At 45.0% G+C, this 23,175-nt stretch overlaps 1 protein-coding gene across 1 annotated transcript; it reads right to left on the minus strand.

The window, feature by feature from the left end:
• Nucleotides 1-365: 365 nt before the first annotated feature.
• Nucleotides 366-21,768, minus strand: ccdc40 (coiled-coil domain containing 40). Its single transcript, XM_060918069.1, has 20 exons — nt 21,660-21,768; nt 21,253-21,355; nt 17,997-18,067; nt 17,503-17,604; nt 17,226-17,309; nt 9,244-9,463; nt 9,003-9,160; nt 8,742-8,864; nt 8,388-8,509; nt 7,975-8,218; nt 7,674-7,856; nt 7,321-7,566; nt 6,193-6,406; nt 5,732-5,901; nt 5,554-5,645; nt 5,243-5,363; nt 4,957-5,145; nt 2,645-2,803; nt 2,185-2,322; nt 366-649 (listed from the first exon to the last, which is right to left on the minus strand). The coding sequence occupies exons 1-20, from the start codon at nt 21,765-21,767 to the stop codon at nt 554-556; spliced, it is 2,943 nt and encodes a 980-aa protein (XP_060774052.1). The 5' UTR covers nt 21,768; the 3' UTR covers nt 366-553.
• Between the last annotated feature and the right edge of the window lie 1,407 nt (nt 21,769-23,175).

Here is a 23,175-nt window from a genome sequence, read left to right on the forward strand (position 1 = left end):
TGCTAGATATGCAAAAAAAGTTAGCGCTAGAGGTTCTGGAGTGTTGGCCATTTCAAAAGGTTAAATGTTCTCGAATGAAGGTGTCGTACCGCGCTACACATGCAAAACAGTATGATGTGAGACGTTCTAGAATGTTAGACGTACAAAAACACTCCAATGTTAGATGTTCTCCTTGTCAAACCAAATTCTTACAAATTATAATTTGGGCTCAACTCTGCAGAATATGTTGATTTTTTTGTTTTCAGGAATAATCTGGGTTCTGTGTGAGATTTCGGACAGCAGGTGACAGCTCGTGAATGAAGAACTCCCAGGAGCGAGTGATGCAGTTCTCTCTGGGTTCTACGATAGCGAGAGATAAAGCACACTTCACTGAACAAGGTCACTTTTATTAGAACTTGGTAAGAATTAGGACACGCCCTCCTGCTGCCGTACTCGCACAAAGAACCGAGTGTAACAGCGGCCGTTCTTTGAACGCTGATACTCATCTAACACGCAGAATGTTCTAGAGTGTGAACTGAGAACATCTGAAGATAAGTATCAGGTTCTCGCCAGGTCAGAGCGTTTGTGTGGAGAGGAGGAGGAGGATCCTGGAGAACATGACCTTGTGCTCTGGGAAGTCCTGGATAACCCGCTGTAGAACACCTCTGATCTGTGACACACACACACACACACACACACACACACACACACACACACACACACACACACACACACACACACATATATCATGCTGTCTGTACTAAGAATCCTGTACAAACTGATCATTACATGAAGTGTAGAGTAAAATTTACACCTTAGAACCTTTCTAGAATGTTAAATATTCCAAATGTGAGATGTTTTTAATTTTAGATGTTCGAGAATGTTAGGTATTTCAAAATCTTAGATGTTCTAGATTGCTCAACACCTGCAAAAATATTACAATGTTGGATGTTCTAGAATGTTAGACATTTCAAAAGCTTAGATGTTCTAGAACGTTAGATATATTTCAAAGCCTTTAAGATGTTCTCGAATGTTGGGCGCTGTTGCACGAGGCACATGTGAAAATATTACAATGCTGGATGTTCTAGAATGTTAGATATTTCAAAATCTTAGCTGTTCTAGAATGCTGGATGTTTGGGAATGTTAGAAAATTCAAAGTATGTTGGATGTTCTAGAATGACATGTTGCATGGGAAACGTTCAAAAAAAATACAACAATACTGGATGTTCTAGAATGTTAGGTATTTCAAAGTATGTTAGATGTTCTAGAATGTTGGATGCTGTTGTGTGGTGCACGCTCAAAAATTTTACAATACTGGATGTTCTAGAACGTTAGATATATTTCAAAGTATTTAAGATGTTCTAGAATGCTGGACGCTGTTGCGCAAGACACATAAAAATACAATGCTGGATGTTCTAGAATGGCAGACATTTCAACATCTTAGATGTTCTAGAATGCTGGATGCCCGAGAATGTTAGAAATTTCAAAGTATGTCGGATGTTCTAGAATGAGACGTCGCATGGGACACGTTCAAACAGTATTACAACATTGGATGTTCTAGAATGTTAGATATTTTCAAAGTATTTAAGATGTTCTAGAATGCTGAACACTGTTGCACTGGGTACCTGCAAAAATATTACAATATTGGATATTCTAGAATGTTAGATACATTTTGAAGCATTTAAGATGTTCTAGAACATTGTACGTTGTTGCACAGGGCACATGTAAAAATACTACAATGTTGGATGTTCTAGAATGTTAGATATTTCAAAATCTTAGATGTTCTAGAATGCTGGATGTTCGAGAATGTTAGAAATTCCAAAGTATGTTGTATGTTCTAGAATGACACGTTGCATGGGACACGTTCAAGATGATACAGCAATACTGGATGTTCTAGAATGTTAGATATTTCAAAATCTTAGATGTTCCAGAATGTTGTATGTTGTTGCACGGGGCACGTTCAAAAATATTACAATGTTGGATGTTCCAGAATATCAGACATTTTAGATGTTCCAGGATGTTAGTCATTTCAAAGTATCTTAGATGTTCTGGAACGTTCTAAGTTTTTGAATCTTCGATGTTCCAGAACATTAGATGTCAGCTCTTTGGGAATGTTGGATGTTCTATGGTATTTAGTGTTTTAAAAACCTGATTCGTTCTAGAACGTCAAGTGTTCCACATGTTCTGGAGTGTGCTATGTCTGACCGAGCGTAGCTGTTCCTGCAGCTTGTGCGTGATGTTCTGCAGCGCGTCTTCTCCGCTCGCTGCGGCGCTGTAGCGACCCTCCTTCACTGCCTGCAGCTGCTTCACCTGAGACTGCAGAGCCAGCAGCTGAATCAGGTTCTACAATGGAGAACAGCAGAACATTTAAACAAAGTCAGGTTCTGCCAGGTTCTAGGGCACAACATAGTAGAATGGTTCTAGCAGAAGATGAAATGGAACTACTCATCAAGTTCTAGCACTGAGAAGAGATTATTTATCTGGGTTCTAATTAAAACCTTATTTTTGTTCAAGTTTTGTCTGAATGTTCTAGACATCTTATTGATGCAATTCACAGTGGGCGGGGCTATACTGAGTGTAGGTCATGACAATCAGTTATAAGCAATATGGTTATGTATATCAGAAACATACGTGTGTGTGTGTGTGTGTGTGTGTGTGTGTACACCTTCTCTCTGTTCTGCTGCATGTTGTTGAGCTCTTCAATGTAGCCGGAGCTCGTGTTGCTGCCTTCGTCGATCTGCGTCCGCTTCTCTCTCAGATGCTCGCTCAGAGAACTCTGCTCCTGCTGCAGCTGTGTTATCACACCATCATACTTCTCTGCTTGCTACACACATACACACACAACTCAAAAATTACTTATACACAAAAGAATTAAAAGGGGTGATTGTAGAAATATTCACCCCATCAATGGGAAATCCCTAAATGTTGTTCTGGTGGAACTGGTTTCCGTTAGAAGTGAGGTTAGATTAGCTGAACGGCTTCTGATGAAGAATTTGTCCGAGGACGTACCGAGAAAACAAACAGTACACTCAACAATACTCACCACTCTGTGAAGCACGGTGGTGGGAGCATCATTCTCAGAGTTAACAGTCAGTGCGTTTACATGCACATAGAGAGAATCGAATTTCTGCCGTCGCTCGACTGAAATCGAAGTTCAAAATGCCATGTATACACCTTAATTCGGCTGAAATTGAACCGAACTTGATTTCTCGGAATCGAGCTACACGACCTAGATTATGCGATTGTAGCCGAGCTACTTAGTGCATGTAAACCCTATCGAGCTACGTATTCGAGCTACTTACTTCAGCGCTGCCCCTTCCGGAAGTGACGAGTGACGAGACCACAAGCGGGAAACACAACAGCCTCGGTCAGCATGACAACGGCATGAATCTTTTCTTTTTGTGGCATTGTTTGCACTGTTAAAATTTAGCTCACTTACTGTATCACCAAATACATCTGTACAGCTGTTGCATAGCTGTGAATTGTGTACATAAACAAGTCACTGTATTTGTATGTGTGTGTGTGTATATATATATATATATATATATATATATATATATATATATATATATATATATATATATATGTCCAACATCTGAAGAATGTCAATAAAAACAAAACAATTGAACTTTTTGTGTTTTTATTAAGACATAAGTTAAATTGTAAGCAAAAAATGGACTTTAGAAAAATATACAATTGTGCAAAATAAGTTGTCTTACAAAACAGTGGTCTGCGCAGGACAGTTTGTAGCCATACAGTCTGTTAGAGCAAGCCGAACAGCTTCAGCACGGAACTTGTGAACACAGAACTGCCAGTGTTGCCAGATTGGGCGGTTTTAAGTGCATTTTGGTGGATTTAAACATGTTTTGGGCTGGAAAACGTCAGCAGTATCTGGCAACACTGCGGTGATAACTTTGTTTATACTCTTGAATAGCTCTTCTTCATGACGACAACCGGAAGTGTACCAACACGATGGGGCGTGTAGCGCCACCTGTGGCTCGGGTGCACAATGTACCTCACACAATAGCTCGATTTCATTGTGTGCATGTAGGATTGGATTTCTCTGGCACCCCTGCTGGGACCCTTAGCTCGATTACCGACAGCAGTTCGATTTGGATGTGCATGTAAACGCACTGACTGTCATCTTAGTAGTTAAACTGACTAATCCCCTGGTTAATGCTCTGTGACTTTCAGTGATGTTGTTACTGATAAATTTTTTTTTATTCCTCCGTCACTAAGATAATGAGGATGCAGGCGTCATGTTTTCGGGTTCGAGATTCTCATTAGCGCGAGATCTCAAGAATGAGTGGCGTTTGGAGGATTTATATGGAATTATCATAATTCTGAGCAAAAGTAGATTTTTGAGTTGATCCAAACTGGGTCAGGAATTACAGCAAGGTCAAATGTCCGAAATAGTTTTTCTTTAGTAGCTTCCTTCCTGTTTGAAGAATATTTTAAGGGTATTCAGTTATTAAAAAGGTTTTAAAAATTAAAATGAAAGACGGGGTTTGGCAGTGGCGATGGCGTCCCTATCGAGTTCTACTTGTCCAAGAATGGATTTAACGTCGCTCCGCTGGACACTTGTGGGGTTTTTTGTTTGTTTGTTTTTTAATAACCGAACCCTGACGTTGCTTCTCCAGAACTTTGCCCCAGACAGCTGCTTGGTCTTTGTGATGCTGGTTGTTTAATTATTCTCTCTGACATTCTTTTGGTATTTCCAGGAACAGGAAACTCTATGTACGCTCATTTTGACTCCATTAGACGGATCATATTACCTACTTCTGATAAACACAGAACTAATTCAGGGATTTTCCAGTGACGTGAGTGAATCCTGATGCAATCAAAAATTATTTGGAAATGGTTTTGGAAACTACAGTGATGATGTAGACTCATGACATAAAATCTGAATTTCAGGTTCTATAAAAGGTGTAAAAGGGATGGTGTATACTATAAACACACACACACACACACACGTGCCTTGTGTATCTGGAGGATGCTGCGGTGAAGGTTCTGCATTGTGTTCTGGAGGACGGCGTGTGTGCTGTGTTTGCGGGTGCTGTCTGCCTGAACCTCGCTGCGTATCACGATGTTCTCACGCCGAGCGACCGCCATCTCCATCTCCCTCAACATCCTCTCCCTCTGCTTCAACAGCTGGTTATAACACACCTGAAACACACATATTAACACAAATGTACACATATGCACATAAACTCTCTCTTACACACACACACACACACACACACACACACACACACACACACACCTCCATGTGGTGTATCTCAGTTTTCATGGTGTGCATGTCCCCCTTTTGAACTTCTGATTCCACGGCTGAACGAGTCTCACGTGCCAGCTGAATTTTTCTCTCCCACAACATGATTTGTCTCCTACACACACACACACACACACACACACACACACACACACACACAAAATGCATGTTTGTTTGGTATATTGAGGTAGAGTTACATATCAGTGTACACTGCATTTTGCTGTTAATGGATAGTGTGTGTGTGTGTGTGTGTGTGTGTGTGTGTGTGTGTGTGTGTGTGTGTGTGTGTGTGTGTGTGTGCGCACTCTGCTTCCACCAAGCTGTTCAGTAATTGCTCTTTTTCCTCCTGGAGCTTCTCTAGATGGAATTGCACCTCTACAGACTCCCTTTCTGCATCCTACACACACACACACAATATGTAAGCCCTACACATTTATTACTCATATAATTTGCTGGCGTGTGTGTGTTTGTGTGTAGCAGTACCTTGAGAGTGTGTATGAAGCTGTTCTCCATCAGGATGTTGTTCTGCTCCAGTTCCTGTTTCAGCTGTGTGTTCTGGTTCACGAGAGAGCTCAGCTTCTGCATGTCCAACCTCAGAACTTTAGAGTGTCTGTCCAGCTCAACGAGCCCACGCTCCTCCTGCTCGATCTCATCTGCACACACACGTGTCTATACTGTATACACACCTAATATCAGTCTGTCAAGCAACACTGAATGCTTTCTTTATTCATGAATAAAACACTGCGTGTGTGGTGCTGTTATAGAAAACTAATCAACACCTTTTGACCAATCACAGCACTGTGGGTGAATCATAAATATCACTACGACATAGACTTAAAATCTAAAATTTGTTACAAACTCTAGGCAAGGGTTGAACCTGAAGCAGGTTGAGGTTCATCTCAAGCTCTGTGTGTGTGTGTGTGTGTGTGTGTGTGTGTGTTTACTCTTGGTGCGGAGGTTCCTCTGCTGCAGGATGGTGAGTTGTGTGTTCAGCGTTTGCGTTGCGCTGCTCTGTACTTGTTTCTCCTGACTCAGTCTCACTAGCTCCCCCTGCTGCCACAGCCAGAGATGACACTGCTCCTTCATCTCAGCTCTGAGCTCCTCCAGCTGCTTATTCAGAGCCCTCACCTTGATCTCCAGAGGACCCAGTTCTTCATTCTGCTCACACACACACACACACACACACACACACACAGAACAGCAAACATGAAAAAACCCTGCTGAAACAGAAAAAAAAGAAGGGGTGGCGTGTATGTGTGTCCGGAAGCTGGTCTCTGTGGAGGAGGTGTGGTCTGTGTGTGTGTTGGTCTCAATGAAAGAGGTGTGGCCTGTGTGTGTGCTAGTCTCAGTGAAGGAGGTGTGGCCTGTGTGTGCTGGTCTCCATGAAGGAGGCGTGGCCTGTGTGTATGCTGGTCTCTATGAAGGAGGCATGGTCTGTGTGTGTTAGTCTCAGTGAAGGAGGTGTGGCCTGTGTGTGCTGGTCTCCATGAAGGAGGCGTGGCCTGTGTGTATGCTGGTCTCTATGAAGGAGGCGTGGCCTGTGTGTGTTAGTCTCAGTGAAGGAGGTGTGGCCTGTGTGTGTGTGTTAGTCTCCGTGAAGGAGGCGTGGCCTGTGTGTGCTGGTCTCCATGAAGGAGGCGTGGCCTGTGTTTGTTAGTCTTAGTGAAGGAGGTGCGGCCTGTGTGTGCTGGTCTCAGTGAAGGAGGCGTGGCCTGTGTGTATGCTGGTCTCTGTGAAGGAGGTGTGGCCTGTGTGTGTTAGTCTCAGTGAAGGAGGCGTGGCCTGTGTGTGTTAGTCTCAGTGAAGGAGGCATGGTCTGTGTGTGTTAGTCTCAGTGGAGGCGTGGCCTGTGTGTGCTCGTCTCCGTGAAGGAGGCGTGGCCTCAGTATCTCTAAACTGTATTATACTGAATGTATGTGTTCGTAGTGAAATGCCCATGATATTGTCTCAGAATGAAAACCCCACGTTCTCAGTACAGCGTGTTGGGGATGAATCACACGATGAACGTGTGAAGTGTGTAACATGTGATCAGTGTGTTGAGCGTGAGGAGTGTGTACCGTGTCGTTACTCACCCCTGCGCTTGCCCTGATTTGATCAAGCTTCTTGTTATAAACGTTCATGGTGATCTGGTTGTGCTCGATGGTGGTGTTGAGATTAGCCACCACTGCCTCTTTGGCTGAGAGCAGCTGGTTGCATTCCATCACTTCCTGTTCCAGCTGCAGCCGCAGGTGAGAGAGAGCCTCGACACGCGGCACCACCTTGGTCATCTCCAGCCGCACTGCAGCTAAATCATTCTGAACCTTCGAAAGCTGGGCTTCCTGACACACACACACACACACACACACACACACACACACACACACAGGTCAGAAGAAAAATGTCTGGATGTATACTTGTGTGTGTGTGTGTGTGTGTGTACTCTCACCTTGTCTCTGATGTGAGCTGTGGTCTTGGTGAGGAGAAGGCGTGTCTGTTTGGCAGCGTTGTCATGTGTGAGTTGTTCCTGCATCTTCTTCATGATCTTGTCCTCCAGCTCCAGTCGCACACACGCCTGCTTCTCCATCTGCTTCCTCAGGACCGTGAGCTCCCAGTCACGCGTACTGCACTCCTACACACACACACACACACACACACACACACACACACACACAGTATTAGAGTTTGAACAAGTTTGTGTCTCACCATGTTTGAAGGAACGTGTGCACGTGTGTGTGTGTGTGTCTCACCATGGTCACCCCGTCTAGACTCTTCTCGGTCTCCTGCAGCGTGTGTGTGTATGTGCTGTGGAGGTTGTGCAGTGCCTCCTGCTCTGTGTGTATCTGTGTGAGGAGCTTCCTGTAGGTGGTGGCTTTGTGCTCGGCACGGTTCATCAGCACCGTCAGCGCCTCGTTCCTCTCCTGCTCCAGTGTGATGGAGTGCCTGTATCCCTCCAACTCCGCGTCCAGAACACGCAACTCATGATTGGCCGACCTGGGGGAGGGGGGGGCGTGGATAACTAATCAGGGATCGCCTTTAATGGTCTCAATGCTACAAGACTGTGTGTGTCCACAACCACAGACTTTGTGAAAATGGACACATATGAATGCAATTCACTAACACACACACACACACACACACACACACACACACACACACACACCGCAGTGCCTCCTGCAGCGTGTTGTAAGCGTTGTCTCTCCTCTTCAGCTCCATCACACTGCTGTTCCACTGCTGAAGGAGCTGCTTCCTCTCCACCATCATAGCGTCTAACTCCAACTGAGCCTGTAAAACACACACACACTTTTGCAATAACCACACATCCTCGAGTGTTTTATTCCCCTTACACCACAGCAATGTGCGAATTATTGTTTTGAATTAATAAAAAAATTACATGCCATACTCTTTTAACCATTTATAGTTGCATTTAATGTTATGAACCCAATCATAATCCAGAGTTTTCTCAAGAACACTGAGGTGTAAATCATTACGAAACGAAACGGTGTTAGCTCCTGACCTCAGCTAAGGCGTCTTTGGCTGCTTGCTTGTCGTTGGCCTGCGCGAGCGTCTGCATCTCGTACAGAGCGATCTGCTCCGTCAGCTTCTCCAGCTGCTTCACCAGACGCTCCACATACAGATCCTACAACACACACACACACACACACATAATAATAAAACCAACTTCATTTTACTTCACAAAGCAAAATAAAAACATATTGGCTTTAAGCCTGAATAATTTAAGGACTATGATCTAAAATATTGAAGCAGGACAAAACACCTGTTGGTATTTCTGTTCTTCTGCTTGTCGTTTCTCCGTGTGCGCCTTGTTCTTGGCGGTTCTCATAGTGGCGACTTCTGCATGCAGGTCCGAGGACACTTCCTGCATGTAGAGCAGACGCCGAGCGAGACTGTCCGCCTCGGACTGCAGCTCTGACACTGAGACCCATCACACACATTAAACAAACAAACAAGCAACAACAGAAAATAAAAATTCCTTTTCACACATCACCGTGTCTCACATTGGGCGCGCTCTTCACGGAGCTCTTCTGCCATGCTGTTGTACTCCTTCCTGGTGTTCTCCAGCTCTTCCTGCACTTGTCTCCTGTTGCTCATGGCTTTTTCTCTGTCCTCCTGTCGAGTCTTCAGAGTGGCCTGCACTTTGGCGAGCTCCTGCTGGGCGTTATAGAGCTCAACGCCGAGCTCCTCGTACCTGGATTTCAACGCCTGCTCCTCCATCACCTGGTGAAGAACAGATGGTTTTAACCACGGTGACGTGCAGCACCAGGGCTCTGGCTCTGCTTTACTCCTCTTACACCACAGCAATATAGCAGCAAATGCAATATTTAATTTAGTTTAATTTAATTTTATTAACTATTTCATTTAATATTTAATTTAATTTAGTTTTATTTTACTTAATTTTAAGTTTATTTAGTTTATTCAAAATTTTATTTAATAATTAAAATTAATTTTATTTAATTTAAATTTTATTTAATTTTATTCCATTTCATTTAATATTTAATTAGTTTTATTTTATTTTAATTTTATTTAATATTTTTTATATTTAATTTAAATTAAAATGTCATTTTATTCAACTTTTATTTAATATTTGAGTAAATTTAATTTTTATTTTATTCAATATTTTAATATTTAACTTAATTTACTTTTATTTAATTTAAATCAATATTTTACTGAACATTTAATTTGATTTTATTCAACATTTAATTTAATTTAACTTAATTTTAATTTTATTTAATTTTATTTAGTCAATATTTTATTTAATATTTAATAAAATTTTATTTTACTTAATTGTAATTTTATTTCATTTTATTCAATATTTCATTTAATATTTAACTTAATTTAGTTTTATTTTATTCAATATTTTACAACAGATCATCTTTTTAAAACCCATTTATAGATACATTTTAGGAAATACAGTCAAAGTAAAAAGTATGTGAACCCTTTGGAATTATCTGGTTTTCTGCATGAATTGGGAATAAAAAGTGATCTGATCTTCATCCAAGTCACAGGATGATACACACAATGAGCTTCAGCCAATAACACACAAAAAATTCTACTTTTTCATGACTTTATTATACAAATACATTCAACATTCACAGTAGTGGTGGGAAAAGTAAGTGAACCATTGGGTTTAATAACTGGCTGACCCTCCTTTGGCAGCAACGACCTCAACCAGGCGCCTCCTGTAACTGCAGATCAGACTTGCACATCGTGCAGGGGGAATTTTAGCCCATTCTTCCCTGCAGAACTGCCCTAACTCTTCCATATTCTTGGGTTGTCTTCTGTGTACGGCTGTCTTCAGGTTATTCCACAGCATCTCAATAGGATTGAGATCTGGGCTCTGACTAGGCCACTCCAAAAGGCGGATTTTGTTCTTCTGAAACCATTGTGCTGTGGATTTGCTGCGATGTTTGGCATCATTGTCCTGTTACACCACCCAGCCTCTTCTGAGCTTCAGTTGACCGACAAATACCCTCACATTATCCTGGAGAATTTGTTGATTGTGGCAGCAGGGGCGTGGTCAAGCATCGGTCTGTGACAGGAGGGCGGAGTCAGGGAAGATAAGTGGCAGAATCACTACACCTGTCGTTAATTAATGTGTTTGTGTGTCTTCCCAGTGACCGCACCCTATTTAAGGAGAGAGAGCGAGAGCAGAGGGAGCTCTCTCCTCCACCAGATGACTGATGTGTGTGCATGTGTCTGGGTGTGTGTGAGAGAGTGCGTATAGGCTGAAAAGCTGAATAAAAGCCAGTTTTGTGAACTCAGTTCTGTCCTGCCGTCCTTCTGTGCTCCACCCACCTACACAAACTGTCACAGTGGTGCTGAAACCCAGGATCGAGCACGGAAGAGAACAGCCCCATGGAGTCCTCCACCTTCGCCGACCTGATCCACGCCCTCACCACGGCCCAACAGAGCCAGCACCAGGCACTGCTCGCCCTCCGAAAGGAGCAAGAACAATGGTTCGAAGCCCTGGTGCTGGCGCAACAGGAAGATCGTCGGGCGTTCCGGCACCTCCTCGCGTCGGCGGGGTCCACCATCTCCACCGCCGCAGGCCCTTCCCCCCTCACCCTCACGAAGATGGGCCCGCAGGATGACCCGAGGCATTCATCACGCTCTTTGAACAGGTAGCAGAGACCTCGGGGTGGCCGGTGGAACAGCGCACGGCGCGCCTCCTCCCCCTGCTAACGGGAGAGGCACAGCTGGCCGCGCTACAGCTCCCTGCCGACCGCTGGCTGGCCTACACGGACCTTCACCGGGCCGTCCTCCAGCGTGTGGAACGCACCCCTGAGCAACAATGTCAGCGCTTCTGCGCTTTGTGCTTGGAGGAAGTCGGCCGGCCGTTCGCATTTGGCCAGCAACTCTGGGACGCCTGCTGGCAGTGGTTGAGGGCCGACAACCGCGACGCCGAGGGACTCATCGACCAGGTGGTACTGGAGCAGTTCGTCGCACGCTTACCAGCGGGAACCGCAGAGTGGGTCCAGTGCCACCGCCCGGCGTCGCTGGATCAGGCAATCGAGCTGGTGGAGGACCATTTGGCTGTTGTCCCGACGGCAGGACAGCAGATGACCTCATCTCTTCTCTCCTCTCTCTCTCCCCCCTCCTCATGTGTCTCCTCCTCGCCCCATTCCCCCAACGTGGAGGCCGGCGCCACCTCAGCCAGCCCGCCGCACCCGCGGTGCCCTCCCGTGTCTCCCCTCTGTGTCTGTCTCTCCCCCCCCTCAGGTGAGTGAGCCCCAGAGCACTAGTGCAGAGAGGAAGCCCGGGCCGGTTTGCTGGCGCTGCGGGGAGCCGGGCCACCTCCAACAGCAGTGCTCGGTAATGGAGGTGGGCGCAGTGGTTCGGATCCCCGATGCGCCAGGAGCCGCCCTCGATCGGGTCGGAGCATATCGCATACTGGTGAGTATCCAAGGGGATACATATCAGGCGTTGGTGGATTCTGGCTGTAATCAGACCTCAATCCACCAAAGCCTGGTGCAAGATGAGCCATTGGGGGGTGCACAGGGGGTGAAGGTGTTGTGTGTGCACACGGGGATGTTCACAGCTACCCTTTGGTGTTGATCCACATTTTTTTCAGAGGGGAAAAATTTAGAGTAAACGCGGCGGTTAATCCTCGCCTCACCCACTCAATAATTTTGGGGACTTATTGGCCGGGATTTCGGGATTTAATGACACATTTAGTGAAGAGTGGGTCCTGCCATCAGTTAACAGGGGGAGGCCCCGTTGTCACTTTGGCGGGAGCAGCTGTCACAGAGCCGTCTACATCGGCTCCGCGTCAGAGTGAGGAGCCGCCGGCTCCTCCTCTCTCTGTTGGAGAATCCCTCGCGGATTTTCCATTAGAGCAGTCGCGAGATGAGACTCTGCGGCATGCGTTTGACCAAGTGAGAGTAATCGATGGTCAAACGCTCCAGCCGAACGCCACCCCGTCCTTCCCCTACTTCGCGATTATGAAGGATAGATTATACCGAGTGACGCAGGACACTCAACCTAAAGAGCGAGTCACGCAGCTTTTAATTCCGAAGAGCCGCCAGGAATTGGTATTCCAGGCGGCTCACTTTAATCCTATGGCTGGACACTTAGGGCAGGATAAAACACTAGCCCGAATAATGGCCCGGTTCTATTGGCCAGGGATTCGTGGCGATGTCCGTAGGTGGTGTACGGCGTGCCGCGAATGCCAGTTAGTAAATCCAGCGGCCATTCCAAAAGCGCCTTTGCGCCCTCTACCGTTAATCAAGACCCCGTTCGAAAGAATTGGGATGGATCTCGTCGGGCCATTAGATCGGTCAACACGAGGGTACCGCTTTATATTAGTTCTGGTGGACTATGCAACGCGATACCCGGAAGCAGTGCCTCTTCGCAATATCTCAGCACGCAGTATTTCGGAGGCACTCTTCCGCGTTATCTCCCGAGTTGGAATCCCGAAAGAGATTCTGACTGACCAAGGCACCTCGTTTATGTCACGTACACTGAACGAACTGCATGGGTTGTTGGGTATTAAGCCGATCCGCACCAGTGTGTATCACTCACAAACGGATGGTTTAGTTGAACAGTTCAATCGCACCCTCAAGAACATAATTAAAAAATTCGTAAGTGAGGACGCACGTAATTGGGATAAATGGCTCAAACCCTTGCTCTTTGCAGTGCAAGAGGTCCCCCAAGCCTCCACGGGGTTCTCCCCATTTGAATTGTTATACGGGCGTAAGCCGCGCGGCATTCTAGATGTGCTGCGGGAAAATTGGGAGGAGGGACCTTCACCAAGTAAAAACGAAATCCAATACGTTATTGACCTGCATGCAAAACTCCACACACTCACGCACCTAACTCAGGAGAATTTGCAGCAGGCCCAAGAACGACAGACCCGCCTGTACGACTAGGGTACGCGCCTTAGGGAGTTCGCACCGGGAGATAAAGTTCTCGTACTGTTGCCCACATCGAGCTCCAAATTGGTCGCCAAGTGGCAAGGACCATTTGAGGTCACACGGCGAGTCGGGGACGTTGACTATGAGGTGAGGCGAACAGATAGGGGTGGGGCGCTACAGATTTACCACCTCAACCTGCTCAAACTCTGGAACGAGGAGGTCCCTGTGGCATTGGTGTCGGTGGTTCCGGAGAAGGTGGAGCTGGGGCCGGAGGTTCAAAAGGGAACATTGGCATCACGTACCTCTCCGGTCCCCTGTGGAGACCACCTCTCCCCGACCCAACTCGTGGAGGTTGCCCAGTTGCAGACCAAGTTTTTGGACGTGTTCTCGCCCCTGCCCGGCCGCACCAACCTCATAGAGCACCACATTGAGACACCCCCGGGGGTGGTAGTGCGTAGCCGCCCTTACAGATTACCCGAGCACAAGAAAAAAGTGGTTTGGGAAGAACTCGAGGCCATGCTCGAAATGGGCATCGTTGAGGAGTCCCACAGTGACTGGAGCAGCCCGGTGGTCTTGGTACCCAAGGCCGACGGGTCGGTCCGGTTCTGTGTGGACTATAGAAAAGTCAACGCGGTGTCTACTGTAAATTTGATGCGTACCCAATGCCTCGTATTGATGAGTTGCTCGATCGGCTAGGCACGGCTCGTTTTTACTCGACACTGGATTTAACAAAGGGTTATTGGCAGATCCCCTTGACTCCATTATCCCGGGAAAAAACGGCCTTTTCCACACCGTTCGGCTTACACCAATTTGTCACACTTCCTTTTGGGCTGTTTGGGGCGCCCGCTATGTTTCAGCAGCTGATGGACAGGGTCCTCCGCCCCCACACCACCTATGCGGCCTCCTACCTCAATGACATTATTATCTATAGCAATGACTGGCTGAGGCACCTTGAACATCTGAGGGCCGTCCTTAGGTCGCTGAGGCGAGCGGGTCTCACAGCCAACCCAAAGAAGTGTGCGATTGGGCGGGTGGAAGTACGGTATCAGGGCTTCCACTTGGGCAACGGGCAGGTGCGTCCCCAAATTAACAAGACAGCAGCAATTGCGGCCTGCCCGAGGCCCAAGACCAAAAAGGGGGTGAAACAGTTCCTGGGGCTGGCTGGCTATTATCGTAGGTTTATCCCTAATTATTCGGACGTCACCAGCCCGTTGACTGATCTGACTAAAAAGGGGGCACCAGATCCGGTCCAGTGGACGGAGCAATGCCAGCGGGCTTTTTCTAAGGTAATGGCTGCACTGTGTGGGGGGCCACTTTTACACTCGCCTGACTTTTCTCTCCCCTTTACGTTGCAGACGGATGCATCGGACAGAGGGCTGGGGGCTGTTTTGTCCCAGCGGGTGGAGGGGGAGGATCGCCGAGTCCTATACATTAGTCGCAAGTTGTCGGTGCGTGAGGGGCGCTACAGCACCACTGAGAAAGAGTGCCTGGCGATCAAGTGGGCGGTCCTCGCCCTCCGTTACTACCTACTGGGACGCCCTTTCACCCTCTGTTCGGACCACGCGCCCCTCCAGTGGCTCCACCGCATGAAGGATGCCAACGCGCGGATCACCCATTGGTATCTGGCACTCCAACCCTTTAACTTCAAGGTGATCCACAGGCCGAGGGCGCAGATGGTCGTGGTGGACTTCCTCTCCCGTCAAGGTGGGGGGGAGCCGGCTGCAGGCCGGACAGCCGCCCGGCCTGAGTCGGGCGGTGGGGGTATGTGGCAGCGGGGGCGTGGTCAAGCATCGGTCTGTGACAGGAGGGCGGAGTCAGGGAAGGTAAGTGGCAGAATCACTACACCTGTCGTTAATTAATGTGTTTGTGTGTCTTCCCAGTGACCGCGCCCTATTTAAGGAGAGAGAGTGAGAGCAGAGGGAGCTCTCTCCTCCACCAGATGACTGATGTGTGTGCGTGTGTCTGGGTGTGTGTGTGAGAGAGTGCGTATAGGCTGAAAAGCTGAATAAAAGAGAGTTTTGTGAACTCAGTTCTGTCCTGCCGTCCTTCTGTGCTCCACCCACCTACACAAACTGTCACATTGATAAATTTGGGAATTAATTTTCCCCTCAATGATGGCAAGCTGTCCAGACCCTGATGCAGCAAAGCAGGCCCAAATCATGATGTTCCCTCCACCATATTTTACTGTAGGGACGATGTTTTGATGTTGATTATGCAGTGCCCTTTTTACGCCAAATGGTTCTGCTTGTTCCTCCCAAATAGTTCAATTTTGGTTTTATCACTCCACAAAACATTTTCCCAGTACCACTCTGGAGTGTCCAAGTGCTCGTTTGCAAAATTCAGGTGTGCAGCAATGTTCTTTTTTGACAGCAGTGGCTTCCTTCTTGGCGTCCTGCCATGGACTCCTTTCTTGTTCAATGCTTTGCGTATTGTTGAATCATGAACAGAGATGTTAGCCAGTTCTAATGACATCTTCAAGTCTTTTGCTGTCACTCTAGGGTTCTTCTTTACCTCATTAATGATTTTGCGTTGTGCTCTTGGGGTCATCTTGGCGGGGCACGCACTTCTACGCAGAGTAGCCACAATACCTAATCATCTCCATTTATAGACAACTGGATGAATACCTAAAATCTTTGAGATGACTTTGTAACAGCCTTATGTAAGTTAACAATTCTTGATCTTAGGTCTTCAGATAGCTCTTTTGTGCGAGGCATGATTCCCATCTGGATATGCTTCTTGTCAAAAGTTCAAACTCAAACTTTTCAGGGTTTTTTTTTATCAATCAGAGTAATTCTAGGCCACACCTCTGAACTCGTTTCATTAAATGGAACCCAGGTGTGCTAAATTCTGACTGCAATGAGCTTTTTAAAAAGTCATAAGCTTAGGGTTCACTTACTTTTTTCAACCTTCAGTTTCAGTTTGAATGATTTATTCAATACGGTCAAACATTCTTTGAAAATCTGTGTATCTTTAGTTATAGGAGACCGTCTTTGTTCATTATTGTGACTTACATGAAGATATGACCATGTTTTATATGGGAACGAGACATTCATCTCATCTCATCTCATTATCTGTAGCCGCTTTATCCTGTTCTACAGGGTCGCAGGCGAGCTGGAGCCTATCCCAGCTGACTACGGGCGAAAGGCGGGGTTCACCCTGGACAAGTCGCCAGGTCATCACAGGGCTGACACATAGACACAGACAACCATTCACACTCACATTCACACCTACGCTCAATTTAGAGTCACCAGTTAACCTAACCTGCATGTCTTTGGACTGTGGGGGAAACCGGAGCACCCGGAGGAAACCCACGCGGACACGGGGAGAACATGCAAACTCCACACAGAAAGGCCCTCGCCGGCCACGGGGCTCGAACCCGGACCTTCTTGCTGTGAGGCGACAGCGCTAACCACTACACCACCATGCCGCCTCATTTCAACCTTTTCATAAGTAAATAAATAAATATTTATTCAGAATATTAGAACAAGTATTATTTTACCCAAACACCTCTGAAATGCGATACGGGATTGAACACGACTCAGTTATGGAAGAAAACTGGATTAAAAGTTAAAAGTAATTTACAAACTTAAACAGTGTATATATAAACGAGAACATGTGAGCAGAACCTTCTCCCGAAGCTTCAGGTCCAGTCTCTCCAGCTCCCTGGTGAGGTGCTTCTTCAAAACCGCCTGGAATCTCTTCATCAGAGGCTGTGGGAAACGATCCGATTACAAACTTTATTAACGTTTTATACTTTCTACTATCTTACAGGATTATTTATCTCGTTTACAATAAATTAAACTGAACACGGTATGGAACTTCAGCTTCAATGAATCCTTTCAGTGAAAATATTAGGATAAGATGGAAATCGTTTGCAGATTCAGATTCTGTAAAGTCACACACGTGGTCAGGATCCAGCACAATGAATTCCTCTTCATCTTCATCATCTTCATCGTCACGGCTGGGTCTCGCCCTCTCGTCTCCCTCGCTGTCTGTGAAAGCCACCTGGGAGGGAGCATGGAGCAGAAGTACATCTTCATTAATCTTTCAACTGGACGCAAAATGGCAGAAGAGACCATCACACGCAGCAAAATATTAAAATAAACAGAATCGATTTAAACTGATTTTTAAAATGTTAATGAGATTAAAACTGCATTCTTCGATACGGAAACCATTTCGTTTGTGAAATAACTACAAACAAAAAACACACGTAGGAAGCTGGAGTGAGTTTGTATATAATGAGCTCATTTGCATAGTAACACACTCAGTTTTGTATTTGAGTTAAAAGTTAAAAGTTTACAGTACAATCCAGGTGAAGAGAGAAACAGGAAGTGATGCGATGTGAACAGGGTTAAGGAGTGGAACTGGTGTTAAAGTGTGAACGGAGCTGTGCTTACTGTGGAGTTGTTGGCCAGTGTGAAGTGGAGAGATGATGGTGGAGGTTCTGGTACACTTCCACTGTCCTGCTCTGTAAAACACACACACACACACACACAATAATACAATAATATTATTATACATACGGGTCACTTTTTCGATGGAATAAAAACGTGTTCTATTCCCTTCGAGCGGGTTTCATTCATTTGGTTTGATAGCATGCAATATTGTTAGCGTATCGCTTATCCTATGTGTATTACATCACTCTACTCAATGGAGAATGAGCGTTGAATATGGTTTACGATACTGCATGGTTGTCAAGACAACATGACGTCACACGTCGGAGCTCAATGACAAAACTTTTCTGTTGTGCGTGTGCAGAAGCATTTTTTTGTCCACCAGGAACGAGGCTAACCCAGTGCTAGGATTAGCTATGCTATGATTAAGCATGAAATAAATTAACTGAACCTAAAGATGCGCTGAATATATGAAAGGCTACGAAAACTTCATTAGATATTCTTCATGCATATTTATAAGAGAAAAACATACCAACAGACATTGAAAAACTGGAAAAGAGACATGTCAGAGATGTAAAACTTCCACGCTAGTGAGTGACTGGGACAATTTGTAAACAAACATGGCCGCCAGGTTTGTTTCATTAAATATGGAAGATTTTGAGAGAACTTTGGCTGCCAGGTCGCGCCGTTGTGTGTAGCCGTCGATGTTGATTTTAAAAGTAACTCAGTAAGTTACACCGGGAAAATAGTACTTAAGTCTGACTGTAGCAAGTGAGCGGCGTAGAAGAAGAGTCTGGAGACAGAGAGCTTAGTTTCTCAGTCGTTAGCCTGTGCTACTTGCTCTTGATAGCACTGGCTTGACGTCGCTCACACTACTGATGAACGCTACAGTGGCTGGAAGGTGACATCACTGCTGCGCTAACAGCACCGAGTTGCGGGTAAGCTCGCGTTGGCCTTCAAAATTGCTGATATGAAGAGAGTGTATACAACCCTGATTCCAAAAAAGTTGGGACAAAGTACAAATTATAAATAAAAACGGAATGCAATAATTTACAAATCTCAAAAACTGATATTGTATTCACAATAGAACATAGACAACATATCAAATGTCGAAAGTGAGACATTTTGAAATTTCATGCCAAATATTGGCTCATTTGAAATTTCATGACAGCAACACATCTCAAAAAAGTTGGGACAGGGGCAATAAGAGGCTGGAAAAGTTAAAGGTACAAAAAAGGAACAGCTGGAGGACCAAATTGCAACTCATTAGGTCAATTGGCAATAGGTCATTAACATGACTGGGTATAAAAAGAGCATCTTGGAGTGGCAGCGGCTCTCAGAAGTAAAGATGGGAAGAGGATCACCAATCCCCCTAATTCTGCACCGACAAATAGTGGAGCAATATCAGAAAGGAGTTCGACAGTGCAAAATTGCAAAGAGTTTGAACATATCATCATCTACAGTGCATAATATCATCAAAAGATTCAGAGAATCTGGAAGAATCTCTGTGCGTAAGGGTCAAGGCCGGAAAACCATACTGGGTGCCCGTGATCTTCGGGCCCTTAGACGGCACTGCATCACATACAGGCATGCTTCTGTATTGGAAATCACAAAATGGGCTCAGGAATATTTCCAGAGAACATTATCTGTGAACACAATTCACCGTGCCATCCGCCGTTGCCAGCTAAAACTCTATAGTTCAAAGAAGAAGCCGTATCTAAACACGATCCAGAAGCGCAGACGTCTTCTCTGGGCCAAGGCTCATTTAAAATGGACTGTGGCAAAGTGGAAAACTGTTCTGTGGTCAGACGAATCAAAATGTGAAGTTCTTTATGGAAATCAGGGACGCCGTGTCATTCGGACTAAAGAGGAGAAGGACGACCCGAGTTGTTATCAGCGCTCAGTTCAGAAGCCTGCATCTCTGATGGTATGGGGCTGCATTAGTGCGTGTGGCATGGGCAGCTTACACATCTGGAAAGACACCATCAATGCTGAAAGGTATATCCAGGTTCTAGAGCAACATATGCTCCCATCCAGACGACGTCTCTTTCAGGGAAGACCTTGCATTTTCCAACACGACAATGCCAAACCACATACTGCATCAATTACAGCATCATGGCTGCGTAGAAGAAGGGTCCGGGTACTGAACTGGCCAGCCTGCAGTCCAGATCTTTCACCCATAGAAAACATTTGGCGCATCATAAAACGGAAGATACGACAAAAAAGACCTAAGACAGTTGAGCAACTAGAATCCTACATTAGACAAGAATGGGTTAACATTCCTATCCCTAAACTTGAGCAACTTGTCTCCTCAGTCCCCAGACGTTTACAGACTGTTGTAAAGAGAAAAGGGGATGTCTCACAGTGGGAAACATGGCCTTGTCCCAACTTTTTTGAGATGTGTTGTTGTCATGAAATTTAAAATCACCTAATTTTTCTCTTTAAATGATACATTTTCTCAGTTTAAACATTTGATATGTCATCTATGTTCTATTCTGAATAAAATATGGAATTTTGAAACTTCCACATCATTGCATTCCGTTTTTATTTGCAATTTGTACTTTGTCCCAACTTTTTTGGAATCGGGGTTGTATAATAATAATAATAATAAATAATAATGTCTGGCTTTTTTTCGTGGTCTATCAGATTCCATTCAGCTGCTCGTCTTCGACTCGTTCAGTATCATGCTTGCTGAATAGACCACGAAAAAAAAGCCAGCCGATATTATTTAAATATAACAGAGTGCCATAAACGAGTGTGAACGTATTGAGTGGAGTACGGGCTGTATCGGGTGCACTGAATCGATTTTAGAAAACGTTTTATCAGTTACTGTTGTGAATGTCTTGACTATGTGCATTACCCACAATGCACTGAGAGCGCACAAACATATTCGCACTCAAGAAACGGCTGTGTAACTCAGCTGTAATTAATAACACAGAATGGTGGAGAGACTGTCGATTCCTTTAGCGAATCAGGTGACGGAGTGACAGAGTGACACGACCCTGAGATCTGAGCGCCGATGTTTTCATGAGCCGTTATCGAGAAGGCGCTGGTGAAGTAATGAAGATGAGGAGACAGACTGAACACTCACTGTCCAAATACATAGTGTCCAATCAAAGGACAGATTACAGAATGGGTCTGAAAAAATCTGAGTTAATAAAATCTAATTAACTTAGAGTTCAGGAATTCAGCTCTCTCTCTCTGTGTGTGTGTGTGTGTGTGTGTGTGTGTGTGTGTGTGTGTGTGTGTGTGTGTGTACCTGAGCGTGGGTGTGTGATGATGCTGGGTGTGGTGTGAGTGTCTGAGTGAGCGTTGACGCTGGACTCTCCGTGTTCTCGCTCTGAATCCTCAGTCGATCGCTCCTGTAAGAAAAAAAAAAGACAAAAATTAATCAGTAATCAGAATTCAGAATCCAGCATGTGTAAATGTCAAGTCTGAAGATAACATTTGTAACTAAATCGATAATCCTCTTTGTTTATCGTGGTGCAAACAGTAACAAAGGTTTGTTTGTTTTTTTAAACCATAAATGACAGATGCTGAAGAGGGTGGGGCATCAGAACAAGGGGGCGTGGCATTCTAATTCCATAGGTGCAGAAACAACTCGCATCTCTGCAAAATCCGACCAATGAACACTGTTTTGTTTAAAACGTATAAGTTGTTGGTCACCTGCTGAGACCCAGGAGCCTCTGCACCATCCTCAGGTTCCTCAGGTTGTTCTTCAGCAGGTGCAGACGCTCTCCTGTCTTCATCCTCAACTTTTTCAGCTTTCTCCATCTTAAAACTGAGTAAAAAAAAAGGAAGTTTATTTAAAGGCGAGGCACTATCCTGATTTGTGGATAAACTGCACTGATGAACATGTCTACTCTAAAAATATCAAAACAGTAGCAGCAGGAATAAACAGGAAACAAGTAACAAGGTCAATACTTGGTGCAACAATCCTTCATTGGTCTCAGATACACTTTATACAGTTTTATAAGGAAATGAGCTGCAAGTTTTTTTGGAGCATGTTAAAGAATCTGCTGCGGTTCTGCCGAAGATTTTGACTGTCACGCTTGCTTCTTTTCGCACGTGTCATGGAAACTCTCTCAAGCAAGAAGACTCTTCGAAAACAAAGTACATCAGGGCACCTTTAGGGGTACAATTAATTAATTAATTAATTAATTAATCCACATTTTTAGGCATTTTATCACCTAAAAAACATTTCCAAACTAAGAGGACTTGTGTCAAAAAATGATCTGGAAAAACTTATCCATGCCTTCATCTCTAGTAGGGTTGATTACTGCAATGGCCTTTTCACAGGCCTGCCATAAAAGACCATCAAACGACTTCAGCTGGTTCAAAATGCAGCGGCGAGGGTTCTCACACGAACAAAAAGAACAGAGCACATTACTGCAATTCTAAGGTCCCTTCACTGGCTTCCAGTAAGCTACAGAATTGACTTTAAAGCATTGCTGCTGGTGTACAAATCTCTAAATGGTACAGGGCCCAATTCCCTCTCTGATATGTTGCAGTGGCCTAACCCAATCAGATCTACCAGATCGCTGCAGAAAAATTTACTATTAAAACCTGTTGTTAAAACAGTGTGGTGAAGCAGCTTTTAGCTACTATGCAGTGCAGCTATGGAACCAACTGCCAGAGGACATTAAAAATGCTCCTGCTGTTGGCAGCTTCAAATCTAGACTAAAGACCAAGCTGTTCTCAGATGCTTTCTGCTAACCGATAAATATCATCATCTTTACATGTCTTAAACTTTACTTAACTTTTACAGTCTTTGCATGTCTTAAACTTAACTTTTATTCCATTTTATTCTGCTGTTTTTACTGAACTTGCTCTCTTCTTCCCCCTTTATTTTATGTAATTTTATTTTCTATTGTTTACTGTTTTGCTTTTACCTCTGTAAAGCACGTTGAACTGCCACTGGGTATGAAATGCGCTATAGAAATAAACTTGCCTTGCCTTACAATGGCTGATCACTGGATCAGTGCCCTCAAAGGTACTTATTTGTACCATTTATATGCTGACTGGAAACATAGACTGTATGTACCATTTTGGCCCCAAAAAAGGTTCACATAGTTACCTTGAGGTCCAATAATGAGTCCTGAGGGGGAACATTAGTATAGATTGGACCCTGGGGGACAGAAATGGACTCCTACTGTACCCCTGTTTCTGACAGGGAAAACTC

The sequence above is a fragment of the Neoarius graeffei genome, chromosome 4 (genome assembly GCF_027579695.1).
Source record: "Neoarius graeffei isolate fNeoGra1 chromosome 4, fNeoGra1.pri, whole genome shotgun sequence".
Taxonomy (NCBI): Eukaryota; Metazoa; Chordata; class Actinopteri; order Siluriformes; family Ariidae; genus Neoarius; species Neoarius graeffei.

Coding starts and splice junctions, on each gene's coding strand:
- ccdc40 (XM_060918069.1), bottom strand. CDS start 21,767: ATGGAGAAAGCTGAAAAAGTTGAGGATGAAGACAGGAGAGCGTCTGCA. Junction 2,323..2,644: donor TGCAGCAGAACAGAGAGAAG/GTGTACACACAC, acceptor TCTCCATTGTAG/AACCTGATTCAGCTGCTGGC. Junction 650..2,184: donor TGCAGGAACAGCTACGCTCG/GTCAGACATAGC, acceptor TGTGTGTCACAG/ATCAGAGGTGTTCTACAGCG.